This window comes from Giraffa tippelskirchi, chromosome 9, assembly GCF_054371585.1.
Source record: "Giraffa tippelskirchi isolate mGirTip1 chromosome 9, T2T-mGirTip1v1.2.pri, whole genome shotgun sequence".
Lineage (NCBI taxonomy): Eukaryota > Metazoa > Chordata > Mammalia > Artiodactyla > Giraffidae > Giraffa > Giraffa tippelskirchi.
The window spans coordinates 48344009-48358117 of record NC_137283.1 but is presented as its reverse complement, the minus strand read 5'-3'; the positions used below and the strand labels follow the sequence as shown (position 1 = coordinate 48358117).

The window sequence follows — 14109 nt, the reverse complement described above, 5'->3', positions numbered from 1 at the left end:
GGTCAGAGACAGCAGAAAACAGAGCCCACCTAACCAGGCCCAGCCAGTTGGCCGGGTCAGGCCAGGACCACACAGTCCCCAGGCTCACCTGGGAGTCTACCTGCTCGACAGCCACCGGTGGGATCGACAGGACACAGGGAGAGAGCAAGCTCTACCTGGATGGGGCACAGACTGTACACACACCTTTGCCAGTGTGTTCCGTCAGCCTGTGCTGTTGGCGTACACGTGGAGGCGAGGACTGCTTTGGAGACTGGGGGTGGGGGGCGGGGGCTCAGATGCACTCAGAGAAGGGAAGAAGGGGGTGGCACAGGATGCCAGCGCTTGCCTGGGAGAGGAGCACTCAGTCAAGGCCAGCCCTTTCCTGGGTATTTATTCTCTATTTATTGGGGATAGGAGAAGAGGAGCCCTGCCTGGGTGGGGCAGCCCCTCCGGCCCGTCCTTCCCACCCTGCCTGGCCTCTCTACCTCCTCTTTGCTTTTTCTGTGCCACTGTGACTCGGGGGCTGGGAGAACAGCAGAGGGGCCAGGCTCAGGTAGCACTGAGGGGGAAGAGGGCCACAGCGGAGGCTTCGGGCCTGCAGGGGCTCCCCAGGGCTCCCTTCTGCCCACCACTTCAGATGATGGGTGTAAATAGCTCTGGGGGGCAGTTGGGTAGGTGGGTGCCCTCTGCTGCCCGGCCGCACCTGCCCTTGGGTTCCATCTTGCTAATAAACACTGGCTCTGGGACTGGACTTTGGCTTTCTCCTTGGCACAGGAGGGAGGGTGGGAGTTCACCCCACACCCAGATTCTGTCCTCCACTAATGTGGCTTGACCACCAGTTCCCCCACAGACTCCTTTGCAAGTTCAGCTTTCATTCATTTATTCAGCTGTTTGATCATTTGTTCACGCTGCTTTCTCACCTGGGTTTGTGTCTTGCCAGGAACTCAGGACTCAGAATTGGCAAGACAAAGCCACAGCCTTCACAGTACAGTTGCCCCTGGCCCGAGAATCAACAAAATTCCCATTCTTCCTGTCTCCTTCCAACCAGCTCTCAGCAGAGAGCCCAGCACAAGCAAATGTCCAGAGGCAGGGAAGACCAGGATAAGTGGGGAGCTGCTGGAGAGAAGGAAGTGGGGCTGGGGGCCCTGGGCCAAAGTTAATGAGTCAAGCCTTGGTGTGCTTGCATGTTCAGTCATGTCCGACTCTCTTTGCGACCCTATGGGCTGTAGCCCACTGGATTTTTCAGGCAAGAATACTGGAGTGGGTTGCCATTTCCTTCTCCAGGGGATCTTCCTGAGCCAGGAACTGAACCCATATCTCCAGCATTGGCAGGTGGATTCTTTATCACTGAGCCACCTGGGAAGCCCTGAATGTTGGCAGGGGAAGCCAATAGCTAGGGAGGCTCAGGGATCCAGCAGGGTTCAGGGCCATACCTGGCAGGCAAGGAGAGCCAGGTGGGGACGAGGAGGCAGTGGAATAGTCCCACTTTAAGCAAACCTAATTTGTAGAAAGCAGGTTTTTGTTGGTTTAATACACCTGGGCCCCTGTACCACCCCAACCCCCTGGGCAGTGTGTACAGGGCTACAGAGACTGCAGGGCCCGCTTGCAGCATGGTGGTGGGGTAGAAGACAAATGGAACCTAAAAGTTGAAGGTGGCACAAATAATCTATTGCTCCTGAACGGATCTCCCCTCACCCAGCAAGGCAGATGTTGAAGCCACCAGCTCGCAGCTCACAGAACCGTTGTCTACTTCCCACGTGTTTAGGGTCAGTGTGTGTTGTGTGGGTGTGTGAAGTTTTTAATTCAAGTATAGTTGATTTACAGTGTGTTAATTGCTGCTGCACTTATACATATATTTATACATCCTTTTAAAATATTCTTTTCTGTTATGGTTTATCAAAAAGTATTGAATTTAGTTCCATGTGCTATACAGTAGGACCTTACTGTTCATGTGTCCTATATATAATAGTTTGCATCTGCTAATCCCAAACTGCCCCTCCATCCCTCTCCCACACCACTCCCCCTTAGCAACCACAGTCTGTTCTCTATGTCTGTGAGTCTGTTTCTGTTTTGTAAAAGTTCACTTGTGTCATATTTTAGATTCCACATCTAAGTGGTATCATACGGTATTTGCCTTTCTCTTTCTGACTTGGCTGCATTTATTGTTATAATCTCTAGTTCCATCTGTGCTGCTGCAAATGGCATTATTTCATTTATTTTTGTGGCTGAATAGTATTCCAGTGTGTTTTTGTACCACATCTTCTTTATCCATTCATCTGTCGACGGATGTTTAGGTTGTTTCTTGGCCATTGTGAATAGTGCTGCTATGAATATATGGGTACATGTATCTTTTTGAATTACAGTTTTCTACAGATATACGCCTGAGAGTGGGATTGCTGGATCATATGGCAACTCTGTTTTTAGTTTTTTGAGGAACCCCCATACTGTTCTCCATAGTGGCTGTACCAACTTACATGCCCCCCAACAGTGTAGGAGGGTTCCCTTTTCTCCACACTCTGTCCAGCATTCACTATTTATAGACTTCTTAATGATGGCCATTCTGACTAGTGTGAAGTGGTACCTCATTGTAGTTTTAATCTGCATTTCTGTAATAATTAACAATGTTGAGCATTTTTTCATATGCGTGTCGGCCATCTGTATGTCTTTGGAGAAACGTCTAGTTCTGCCCATGTTTTGATTGGATTATTTGTTTTTTGTTGTTGTTGAGTTGCATCGGCTTTTTGCATGTTTTGGAAATTAAGACCTTGTCGGTCATCATTTGCAAATACTCTCTCCCATTCCTTAGGTTGTCTTTTCATTTTGTTTATGGTTTCCTTTGAGGTCCAAAAGCTTTTAAGTTTGATTAGGTCCCATTTGTTCATTTTTGCTTTTATTTCTATTGCCTCAGGAGACTGACCTGAGAAAATACTGGTACGATTTATGTCAGACTGTTTTGCCTACATTCCCTTCTAGGTGTTTGATGGTGTCCTGTCTTACATCTAAGTGTTTAAGTGACTTTGAGTTTATTTTGTGTGTGTGGTGTGAGGGAGGGTTCTAACTTCTTTGATTCACATGTGCCTGTTCAGCTTGCCCAACACTAAGGACCGTCTTCAATGCTCAGAATATGGGGGCCTGGCACCCTTGCGTCTGCAAGAGTTGAGTGCTAAGGCAGCAAGTTTTCTGGGGAGTCCAGCCAGGAGGGGGCCAAGAGCCCAGGATCTGAGTCTTCTCATGGGAGGTGGCAAAACTCCAAGGCTGCAACTCAACACTACATGCTTGGCTGAACCACTTCCACTTAGTAGCACACCCTGTCCCATCTGAACCCCACACAGACATCTAACCCCTAAGCTGAGGCAGGCATGCCCTGGAGATATCCCTAGCAAGTCCCAGAGCACCCACAGGGGACAGAAGAGGAGTAAGGCTCATCTGCTCCTCCCCTGGGAGTGCCAGACCTGCTCTGGGATTCAGTGTTACCATCTGATAACAGGCCTGCAAGACATTCCCTGCAAGAGCCTGGCCACCTCTGCAGGTCAGACTGCTGACCTCAAGTTTATGGGTACACATACATGCAAGTGTGTTTGCACACATACAGGCAGACACATGCATAAATGTACGTGCACACAGGCAAATCCACACACATGCATTTCACATGTGCATGCATGTATACATTCACACACATGCAACATTAACCCACATAAGCATAGCAAAGTACACATATAAACACGCACATGAGAAGTGCACAGAAGCATCCATGCACACACACACATGGTACAAAAACAGGCAAGCGTAGACATACACTTGTACTCATGAAAGCACAGGCACATGTTTACACACAAGCATACACAGACAAACATATGTCATTGCCTTGCTTGACACCCACCCAAGTCTGTTGGAGTCATGAAGGCAGATAGAGGCCTCGCTGAGGTCGGATCCAGCCCTTGGTACAGGGCAAATGCAATGTCCACCTTTCCTTCTTGACTCCCTGTTGAGCATGGAACCCTGGCCTGGAGTCACCGGCCCTTCTCAACCACCTCCTGTCACGTGATCCTCTGAGCCTCCACTTCCTCATCGGTGCAGTGATGTGGGTACCCATCTGCCAGGCTGGTGTGAGCTAGGCCAGGAGCAGTCCTGAGCCCAGTACTGGGCAGCAGGCAGGGGCTCTTTGCAGGCTTCTCCTTCTCCCTGCTTCCAGGCCCACCCCCTGTTACCCCCACCCCCAGAACTGAGGCCCTCTCTTCCCCTTTCTGAGCCTGAACCCCCCAGAACTTGTCCCCCTGCTTTGGAGCAGGGGCTGGACTACCTCCAGGGTCTCTCACAGAGGGTTTGGGGAGCGCCAGAGAGGGGGGTGCAGAGTCAGCAGTTGAGGGATTGGGGCCATGCCAGCCTGATTAGGAAGGCTGGGGGCTGAGCTGGATTCACCTGTCCTTGTCTCTGATTGGCTCTTGGATACCAACAACCCCCAAATCCTACTAAGCAGCCCCACCAGGGCCTGCACAGATCTGTAGACAGCCATTGGATTCCCAGTTCTGGGGTCAGAAGAGTGTCCAGGGAGGCCAGAGGCTGGCCTGAGCCTGGCTCTGGGGACCCCTCCATCCAGAAGAACCAACTCACCACCCTACTCCTTCACCTCCTGCCGGGACCATGGGGGCTGGGGCCAGCGCTGAGGAGAAGCACTCAAGGGAGCTGGAAAAGAAGCTGAAAGAAGATGCTGAGAAAGATGCTCGAACCGTGAAACTGCTGCTTCTGGGTAAGGGGGTGGGCTGAGGAGGAGCCACATCCGCCAGTCAGAGGCCTGGGGGCAGGCAGGTGGCCCTTCTGTGAAGCAGGTGTGATTTGGGAAACAGAATGAGCCTACAGCCTAGCAACAAACAGAGTGGAGCCCAGGCCAAGCAAGACCAGGCCTGATAGGTGATACTTTTGGTTCCCTAAGACTGGGTCTCCTACAGAAACCCTCTCTAGAGGGATCAAACCTCAGGCAACCTCCCCTCCCAAGATGTGTGTGCCAATCACATTTTTTTTAGAGACGTGTGTTCAAGGCCCACTTTTGCCCTGGCTATGTTCCCTCAAACCCCAGCCTTTGGCTTGATGGGCCTGCTGGGCAGGGCTCAGAAACCAGGGGCCTTGTTGGGAGCACCACAACAAGGCTGCTCCCTTGGGAAGGAGAAGGTCACAGTCCTCCTGTGAGTAGGTAGCTTTCAGGACCTCCCAGGTCCACACACAGTGGCCCTCAGTTTCGAGAGCTTTATTGCTGGCAGACCTGCAGGACAGCTAAAAGGTGTAGAGGGCTACTAAGGCCCAGCGGGGAATAGATAAAGCCATGTCCTCGGTCCCATGGGTAGTGAGGGCAGATAGGACTGATCCAGTACTTCCTCCTGCTACCACCACCAAGGGAAGGAACTGCTTTGAGAAGGCACTGCAGGCTTCACCCAGGCTGTCCAGGGTTCAGCCAGATAAGTGAATGTGTGTAGAGAGACCAAACCAGAGTACCCCAGGGAAGACAGGCTAAGCCAGAAATCCCATTAACTGTGCCTGACACCCACAAGAGAGCAGGCTCAGAAGGACTGTCAGCTCTGTCCTCTCCCTCAGCAAAACGTGCTAATTCCCTGTGAGCCTCTTGGGGACACCCCCTTCCACCCCAGGTGGAAAACCAGGGGTTGACCTGGCTCAAATAATCCCATGCATGTAGTACCAGACACGTCCACAAGGTGGAGCTCCAGGTTTCTTTATTTTTGGCCTCCGAAAGATAAACGACAGCATACCAAGATGTTGGAGGCTCCAGGACAGAGTTGAGATTGTCCATTCGCCTCGTCAGCCCCCTTCGGTCACTCCTGACATTTAGGTTTTGCTGCCGGGGCATTAGGACCTTATTTTGGGAGTGTGGTAAGGAAACAGGTGGGATAGAGGGGACTGTGCGGTCTGCGCACCTCTGAGGCCGGGTTTCCATTCCAGGTGCCGGTGAATCCGGGAAGAGTACCATTGTCAAGCAGATGAAGTGAGTGCCCCTACCCTACCTGAGGCCCTGGGGGTGGGTGGTGCCTCTGCTCTACCTGAGGCCCTGGGGTTGGGCACGTGCTGGAGGTCTGTCCCCCGACCCACCCAAGAGGCGTTGACCCGGCTCCCGTGGCTGCAGGATTATCCACCAGGATGGGTACTCGCTGGAAGAGTGTCTCGAGTTCATTGCCATCATCTATGGCAACACGCTACAGTCTATCCTGGCCATCGTGCGCGCCATGACCACGCTCAACATCCAGTACGGAGACTCTGCACGCCAGGTGTGCCAAGAGACTAGCTGGACAGGGCCTCTGGGGATTCGAGGTGTGAGGCAGGGCCCCAGCCCCTGGTTACTACCAACCACTCCCCTGCCCTCAGGACGATGCCCGGAAGCTGATGCACATGGCAGACACCATCGAGGAGGGTACGATGCCCAAGGAGATGTCAGACATCATTCAGCGGCTGTGGAAGGACTCCGGTATCCAGGCCTGTTTCGAGCGAGCCTCGGAGTACCAGCTCAACGACTCCGCTGGCTAGTGAGAGCACAGGCCAGGCACAGGGGTGGGGGGCAGGCGGGGCCCTGGCACACCCCTCTACCCACCCTACCCACACCCCGTATCTCCCACAGCTACCTCTCAGACCTGGAGCGGCTGGTAACCCCGGGTTACGTGCCCACGGAACAGGATGTGCTGCGCTCCCGTGTCAAGACCACGGGTATCATTGAGACGCAGTTCTCCTTCAAGGACCTCAACTTTCGGTAGGACACTGCGCCCTGACTCCTGCTCTGGGGTGGGGAGGTCTTCCCCCAAGTTGACGGCCTGAGGCCTGTTGGTCGCAGAGGTCCCAGCCCTTCTAGAGACCCTGCCGCTTCTCCAACGCCCCGCCGGCAGAGAAGTCCGGCCCCTTCGGATGCCAGGCCCATCTGGGTGCCTCCCATCCAGCATTAGGAAGCCAGGGGATGCCTGTGGGCGTCTCCGGGGGACTTGATGCACGGGTTTCCGGTCCTCATGGCCCCGTAGGATGTTCGATGTGGGCGGGCAGCGCTCAGAGCGCAAGAAGTGGATCCACTGCTTCGAGGGGGTGACCTGCATCATCTTCATCGCGGCGCTGAGCGCCTACGACATGGTGCTGGTGGAGGACGACGAAGTGGTGAGTGTCCAGGCAGGCCTGAGCGATTGAACGGGGAGGAGGAGAGGAGAAAGAGGAGACGGCGCTGCGAGCGGGCGCGGGGAGCATCTGAGAGAGGATGTTCGTCCCAGAGCCCTCTGAAGGAGGAAAGGAGGCAGCCTCCTCATCAGGAGATGAAGGGATGGTGGGTGAGTGGGGGAAGAAGGAGGAGGCAGTCTTGGAGCTGTCTGAGTGGGGACCCGGAGCCCAGAGAACAGGCTGGGGTCGGCCAGTCGGTAGCAGCCAGGTGGAGGCAGGTGGCGACCCCTGTCCCCCGGTGCCCGACAGCCTCTGCCTTCCTCAGAACCGCATGCACGAGAGCCTGCACCTGTTCAACAGTATCTGCAACCACCGCTACTTCGCCACCACGTCCATCGTGCTCTTCCTCAACAAGAAGGACGTCTTCTCGGAGAAGATCAAAAAGGCACACCTTAGCATCTGCTTTCCGGACTACAACGGTGAGACCCTCGGCCCACCCCCAGGCGGCGCTCCTAAGCCACGCTCTCGGCCTGCGCTCCTCCCGCCGCCGCGGGGAGGCTTCGCTACAGGGACTGAGAGCCCCTCCTCCCCTGCCAGGGCCCAACACTTATGAGGACGCCGGCAATTACATCAAGGTGCAGTTCCTCGAGCTCAACATGCGACGCGACGTGAAGGAGATCTATTCCCACATGACGTGCGCCACCGACACGCAGAACGTCAAGTTTGTCTTCGACGCTGTCACCGACATCATCATCAAGGAGAACCTCAAAGACTGCGGGCTCTTCTGAGGTGCCTCCCCCGCGGGCCGGGATGCTCCCCTGTCTTGCCTCTTGATCTCAGTACATCCCCGGGGCCCCATCCCCAGCTCCCCATCCCATCTGCAGGCCCCTCCCCAGCTTTCCAGATCCACTCCACTGCCTGGAGTGGAGTCTAGTCCCCAGGCTTTCTGACCCTTCCGCTTCTGGGTCCCACCTTGGCTCCTCAGGCTCCACCCCACGGCCATAGGCCCCGCCCCTGGCTCACAAGCCCCACCCACTTGCTCTCTTTTGACTCCGCCCCAGTCCCTCCCTCAGCTGGGGCATTGCTTCCACGCTCATCTCCATCTGTCTCTCAGCCTGAACCCAATTATGTCAGTGCCTAGGGATACTGACTCTGTTCCTTCTCTTCACAGGTGCCTGAGCTCATGCGTCCCTGAGACCCTGAAGCCCTTGCCGCCTTGTAGCCCCAATGCACATGACCCTATCAGCCCCCCAGGACTCCTGGGCCCCAGCCTGTTGCCCCACCAGCCACACACTCAAAGCCCTAAACCCTGCTAGCCTTGAGGCCCTATAACCCTCCCTCGTGGCTCCCAGGATTCCCAGGTTTCCAAAAGTCCAATGCCCCCAGCCACCCCAGCACTGCCCTTCACGGCCTGGTTGCACTGGCCTCCCAGACCTACCACAGCCAGCCCCAGCTAGGAGCAAGCAGGACTTGGGGCAGCTACAGCTCACGATGACTCAGCAGTACCCCCACTGACCAATCTCCTGCCTCTCCTCTGCCCCAGGAGGCCCATGACTCACCTGGCGAGTCTGGGTTCAGCAAACAGCTCTCCCTCCCAGAGCTTTGTGAAGGGCAGGGGGCAGGCATGGAGCCCTCTTCTGAGCAGGCCTGCTGCTTAACATCAGCCCATTCTAGCCTTACCACCTCCATGTGACAGGGTCTGATGCCCATCTGCCCAGTGGCCAGTGACTGCCCCGCCCAGCAGATTCAGGAGTCCAAAGTCCAAGCCAGCTCTGGCCTGTGGAGCTTGTACAGAGACGACTTAGTGAGTCAGGGCAAGCCTGGGGGCTCCTGGTACCAGGAAGAGACTCAAGCTGGAACCTTCCCATACCCTAACTCCTCCCCCCGTAGGCTCTGCCCACGCTGTCCTTGGACACCAGAGTCATGTCCTACTCCCCCCTAGCCCACAGCACTCCAGGCCAGCCACTCTGTCGAGGGAGGGTACTGTTGACACCAGTTGTAGCCAATGGTCAAACTGTCCTGAGGGGTGGCTGGGAGCAGAGTCCGGCTCCCATTGATCAGCCCCAGGCAGAGGATTTGAGACCAGAAGGAGCCCCAGATTGTGCCCAGAGGGGTCTGCCTCAGGTAGGGTCAAAAGCAAACCCATGTGACCCCCTTGTCCCTGCCAGCAGCTTCTCTCATCCTTCCCATTCAGGGCCCTGGTAGGTAAAAACAAAGGCCATGCCTGAACTATCAGGGACAAAGGCCCATGTCCCCTTACCCCTGCTCCCCACTTCCTCATCAAGTACCTAGTCCTTGCTGATGCCCATGGGCCGGGGCCCGTGGTGTAGTAAAGGGCAAGGAATATCTGTCTAACAAGGCCAGGGCATAATTTGCACTCCCTTCAGCTAGATACACAAACTCAGCAATAAACCTTTGCATCAGGCCCTGGTTGTCCTTTCTTGGGGGGAAGGGGAGAGTTAATGATCATGAATCATGCACATTTATTCAATGCCCAGTGCTGGACTGGACATGAGTGGGGAGATGGTTCTTTCCAGAACGAAGCAGCTGACCTGACATGGCAGGGGGCACTCTTGGGGGCATGGGATCAATTTGGGTGTCCCGAGAGGGACTGAGGGGGCAAAGGGACCATGGGAAATGTTCACAAGTTCAATGTTGGATCAAGAAGGGGTTGTGAGGTGGAAGCTCATTCTGGCATGAACAATAGGGTGTATATGGCCCAGGAATGTGGGCCTTTGGGCCACAGGAGTTGCATGGAGCAGGAGCAGGGAAGGGAAAGGAAGATGGGAGAAGCAGCAGCAGGGAAGGCTGTACAGGTGCCACCGACCAGCCCAAGGCCCTGTGCTTCCTCTAGAAGATGATGGGTCCAGGAAGCCCTTGAAGCTAGGATATAATCACAGGGCTGAGATTAGGGTGAAGCAAATGAGGCACTCACCTCAGATGTAACACTTAAGGTGGTGCCAAAAAACTCAGTAATCAAGATAAATATTAATGCAGTACTTTCAAAAATCAAAATTACCTGCAAAAATCCATAATGAACAGAATATCAAAATTTTTCATCAAGACAAGATCCAAGAGAACCTGGAGGAACCATATTAGACCCCGAAGCAAAAGGAAAAATGTCCACTCCTATTATATATGTTTTCATGTAGTTTTAAAGGTTAATTTTTTTTTTTGCAGAACATTAAAGTAGTTGAAGAAACGTCAAATCAGTTGAAAGTAGACATATTAGAATTCACAACATGACTTTAAGCTTGTGCATGTATGCTAAGTTGCTTCAGTCACGTCTGACTCTTTGTGACCCCGTGGGCTGTAGCCCACCAGGCACCTCTGCCCATGGGATTCTCCAGGCAAGAATGCTGGAGTGGGTTGCCATGTCCTCCTCCAGGGGATCTTCCCGACCCAGAGATCGAACCTGCATCTCTTATGTCTCGATCCAGGGATCGAACCTGCATCTATGTCTCCTGCATTGGCAGGTGGGTTCTTTACTACTAGCACCACCTGGGAAGTCCTACTTTAAGCTTAAGTATTTTATTTATACCTAAAACAGTATTTATAGTGTTATATAGAGGAGACCCAGGTTTGATCCCTGGGTTGCCATGATCCCCTGGAAAAGGACATGGCAACCCACCAGTATTCTTGCTTGCAGAATCCCATGGACAGAGAAGCCTGGCGGGCTACAGTCCATGGGATCATAAAGAGTTGGACACGACTGAGCAACTATCACTTTCACACTTTCACATTCTTGGCTTTCATGGGAGTAAAATCATCAACGCTATTTTCCAAATCTGTTTCTGGAAAAAATAATCATAAAAATTTTCATAAAAGCATGTATATAGGGACACACATTTTTCCCGGAGGCTGGGCATGGGGGGATGAGAGGAGTGGGGCTGGGAGGCTCCATGAGGAAAAGATTTATGTCATCACTCCATAGGACCAACATCTGCAAGGAGTGGGACTCAGTGACAAGGATCTGAATTTGTATGATCAAGTGCATGTGATGTCCCCATCAAGCTGGGGCTGCAAAGGAGTGTTGAGAAGGCTGAGGTTTCTGGACCTGTGGCCACTAGGGGGAGAGATCCAGGAGTCAGACAGATCCTTGGGACTGGGCAGAAGGCAGCATGCGGGCGGCGTCCTCAATGTCCAGGTGGAAGTGGCACAGTGAGCCCGCATGGGGCTAGAAGGGGAGAGTGAGCGTGTGCAGGCCTGAACATGGGGTGGAGGTGGGGGGACACTGGATAGGTTAGGGAGCCCAGGACACACATGGGCAGCCATTCTGGTGCTGCTCAGAGGCCTGAGGGGGAGCATGGGGCTCAGGCCAGTGTGTCAGGACCCCACTGGTTGGTTTGGGGCCTTGCTGAGCTGGGCTGCTCATCCCTGCTAAGGAGCCTCTGCCCAAACAATTTACTGGAGTGAGGTGGGGCAGGGGAGGGTGATGGCGGGATTTCATAGGGAGGGGCAAGGCAGAAGACAGAAAGCTTTGAAAGGCTGGAAGAGGCAGGCTTGAGACAGAGGAAGCTGTCAGGAGAGCTGGGCTTATGGAGAGGGCTTCCTAGCCACCTTGTCTTAGAAGAAAGGTGATCAGCTACCCAGCCTTCCTAGGCAAGAGACAGAGAGGAGGCCAAATACCATGGAGGCGCTGGACCCAACACTCCAGGTTCTGACCCTAGGGGCTGGGATTCTGAGCTGATATTCTTGGATCCCATGGACTGGGGACTCTGCCTGGCCTCCAGCTGCCCTTTTCATGGCCAGCAAGTGGAGGGAGAGGGGCAAGTCCCCTGGATGGAAGCCTCCTCAGCCCCACTTACCACACCATTGTAAATGACACCCTAGCGAGCAGGATCAATGGATGCCCAGTGCCTGATTCACAGTCCGGCACAGAGGATCAGGGAGCTGGTCCAGAGTCAACATGTGGCCACACCCTCGTCTTATAGGCAGGGGGCATTTATCGTGGGCACCTCCAGCCACCACCATCCCCGCTGACCTCAATGTCAAGGCGCCCCTGGGGGCCTTCACGGCCTTCGACTCTGGCTCTGGCGGGACGAACCTGGCCCAGCTACGGAACAGAGATTAAACAGGCCTGGTGAACGGTTAATGCTGCTGACGTCAGGGCCTGGTTGGGTGGCCACTGGGGGCTTGGGCCCTCCCCACAGGCATGGGGGGCCCACGTGATCTGGGCTCATTAAGCCGCTTCAGTGGCCAAAGAAGCTGGGGGCCAGGTCTCGGGGGAGAAAGGGGGGCCCTCCAGGGCTGTGGGGACAGGCTCTAGCCAGAAGGTCACGAGCTCTGTGGATGCAGGCCAGGGGAGAACCAGACAGGAGGGTTTGCCTATGGGTCCGCTCTAGACTTCCACAGCCCTAAACCCCTGCTTGGTCCCATAGGGGAGCCTCCCGGACACCAGGCTGGGCAGAGTGTAGTCAGGAGCTGTAAGTGTAGGTCCTCAACCCTGGAATGTGGAGGTGAAAACCACCCTCTCGCCCGAGGGCTTGAAAGCCCCCAACGTGACTCCAGGCCAAGGGTCTCGTCCTGCACAGAGCCCTCTGCCTATCAGTGCTAATCTCATACTCATTCATGGTTCCCTGTGGCTAAGCTGTTCCTTCTCTCCACTGTGCCCTCTCTTCCTCACCCTGGCAGGTGTCTTTCTTCCCCTTGGCAGAGCCAAGCCCACAGATTGCTTCTCCATCAGGCTTTTCCTGATCTGCACGCTCTAACCTGGCAGGAGCTTTCCTGCCTCAAGGACCCACACAGAGTGCTTGGAGACACTGGGGCTGTGGCTGTGTGGCGGGGTGGCAAGAGCTGCTGCAGTTGGTGTGGGAAGAAAGAGCTGGCTCTTCCTGGGGGCTCAGGGGTGATACTTCATTTGGCTACTGAAGGACAAGCGAGAGTTTGCCAAGGACGTGGGACAGGATGGGGAACCAGGACGGCAGAGGAACAGGGAAGTGAAGGCTGGGATGTTCTTGGAACACCAGGAAAGAGTGTGGCCAGCTGGGCAGTAGGGGAAGTGAAGAGGCCAGCTGGGAAGAGGAGCAGGTCCAGAGGGTGTCAGTGAGGCTGGCTGGGTGTGAGGCAGGTGCCTGCAGTGTGTCGGAGGAATCAGTGGATACAGATGCTAGGCTCTGAAGAGGACTGGGTTGGAGATGAAGATGGGACCTCACGGTAAAAGAGAGTCTTGGGATGCCGTGTAGCCAACGTGCCAGGGGACGTGCTGGCATGCTGAGAGGAGGCTGCCTAGCTGGAGGCTGAGAAGACATGACTAAAGGGGGAAGAACAGAGCAAAGGGCTGCGGGGACCCTGGAAGAAGGGTTTGAGTGATCCTGGGACCCTAAGTTCTGTCTCATGTATCTGGCAGTCTCTTGGGGCTGTGTCTCAGTTTCTGGAGATGGGGGCTTGGAGGTAAGAGGCTGGGCCACAGGTTGAGATAAAGCTCCCCCCATCTTCCACTCCAGGTGGCTGCCCCCCACACTGCAGCTGCGTGGACAGACATTCCCTCCAGCCTCTGGGAGAAGGTGCCTGGTACCTCTCGGAGCCCCGTAAAGACTGCCAGCTGTCCGGCCACCTCAAGCTGGGCTGGGAGGTTCGGCAGGTGGCAGGAAAGGCCTCTGAGCTGTGTTTGCCCTGGCTGGGGCCCAGGCCTAGCATCAACAAACAGGCAGCTCCTCCCCCAGCCGGGCCACAACTGGCCTGGCCCAGGGACCCCACACCACGCCGCCCTGGGGCCTCTCACAGCAGCCTAGCCCAGCTGGCCCCTGCTCCCTCCAGACTGGATTGAGGACCCCAACACCCACATGCCGGTGACCTTGAAGCCAGACCTGGCTCCTCAGAAACTGCCAATAGGAGCACATAGTCCTTGGCAGATGGCTTCTGTGAGCATCCAGGATGTGTGGAGGTGGGCGGGGGACAGAACTGAGACCCTGGTCAGTACCTCTCCTATTTGACTCTGTCCCACGGGCAGTCCTAAAGCCCCTCAGAGGGTGAGTTTTAGGGTCTCTCAGG

At 55.0% G+C, this 14109-nt stretch overlaps 1 protein-coding gene across 1 annotated transcript; it reads left to right on the top strand.

Moving 5' to 3' along the window:
- The first annotated feature begins 4557 nt into the window (after positions 1–4557).
- Positions 4558–9542, top strand: GNAT1 (G protein subunit alpha transducin 1). Its single transcript, XM_081526218.1, has 9 exons — positions 4558–4726; positions 5929–5971; positions 6110–6251; positions 6349–6506; positions 6599–6727; positions 6990–7119; positions 7442–7595; positions 7714–7905; positions 8288–9542. Exons 1-8 carry the CDS (start codon positions 4621–4623, stop codon positions 7902–7904), a joined length of 1053 nt encoding a protein of 350 aa, XP_081382344.1. The 5' UTR covers positions 4558–4620; the 3' UTR covers position 7905; positions 8288–9542.
- Positions 9543–14109: the final 4567 nt, after the last annotated feature.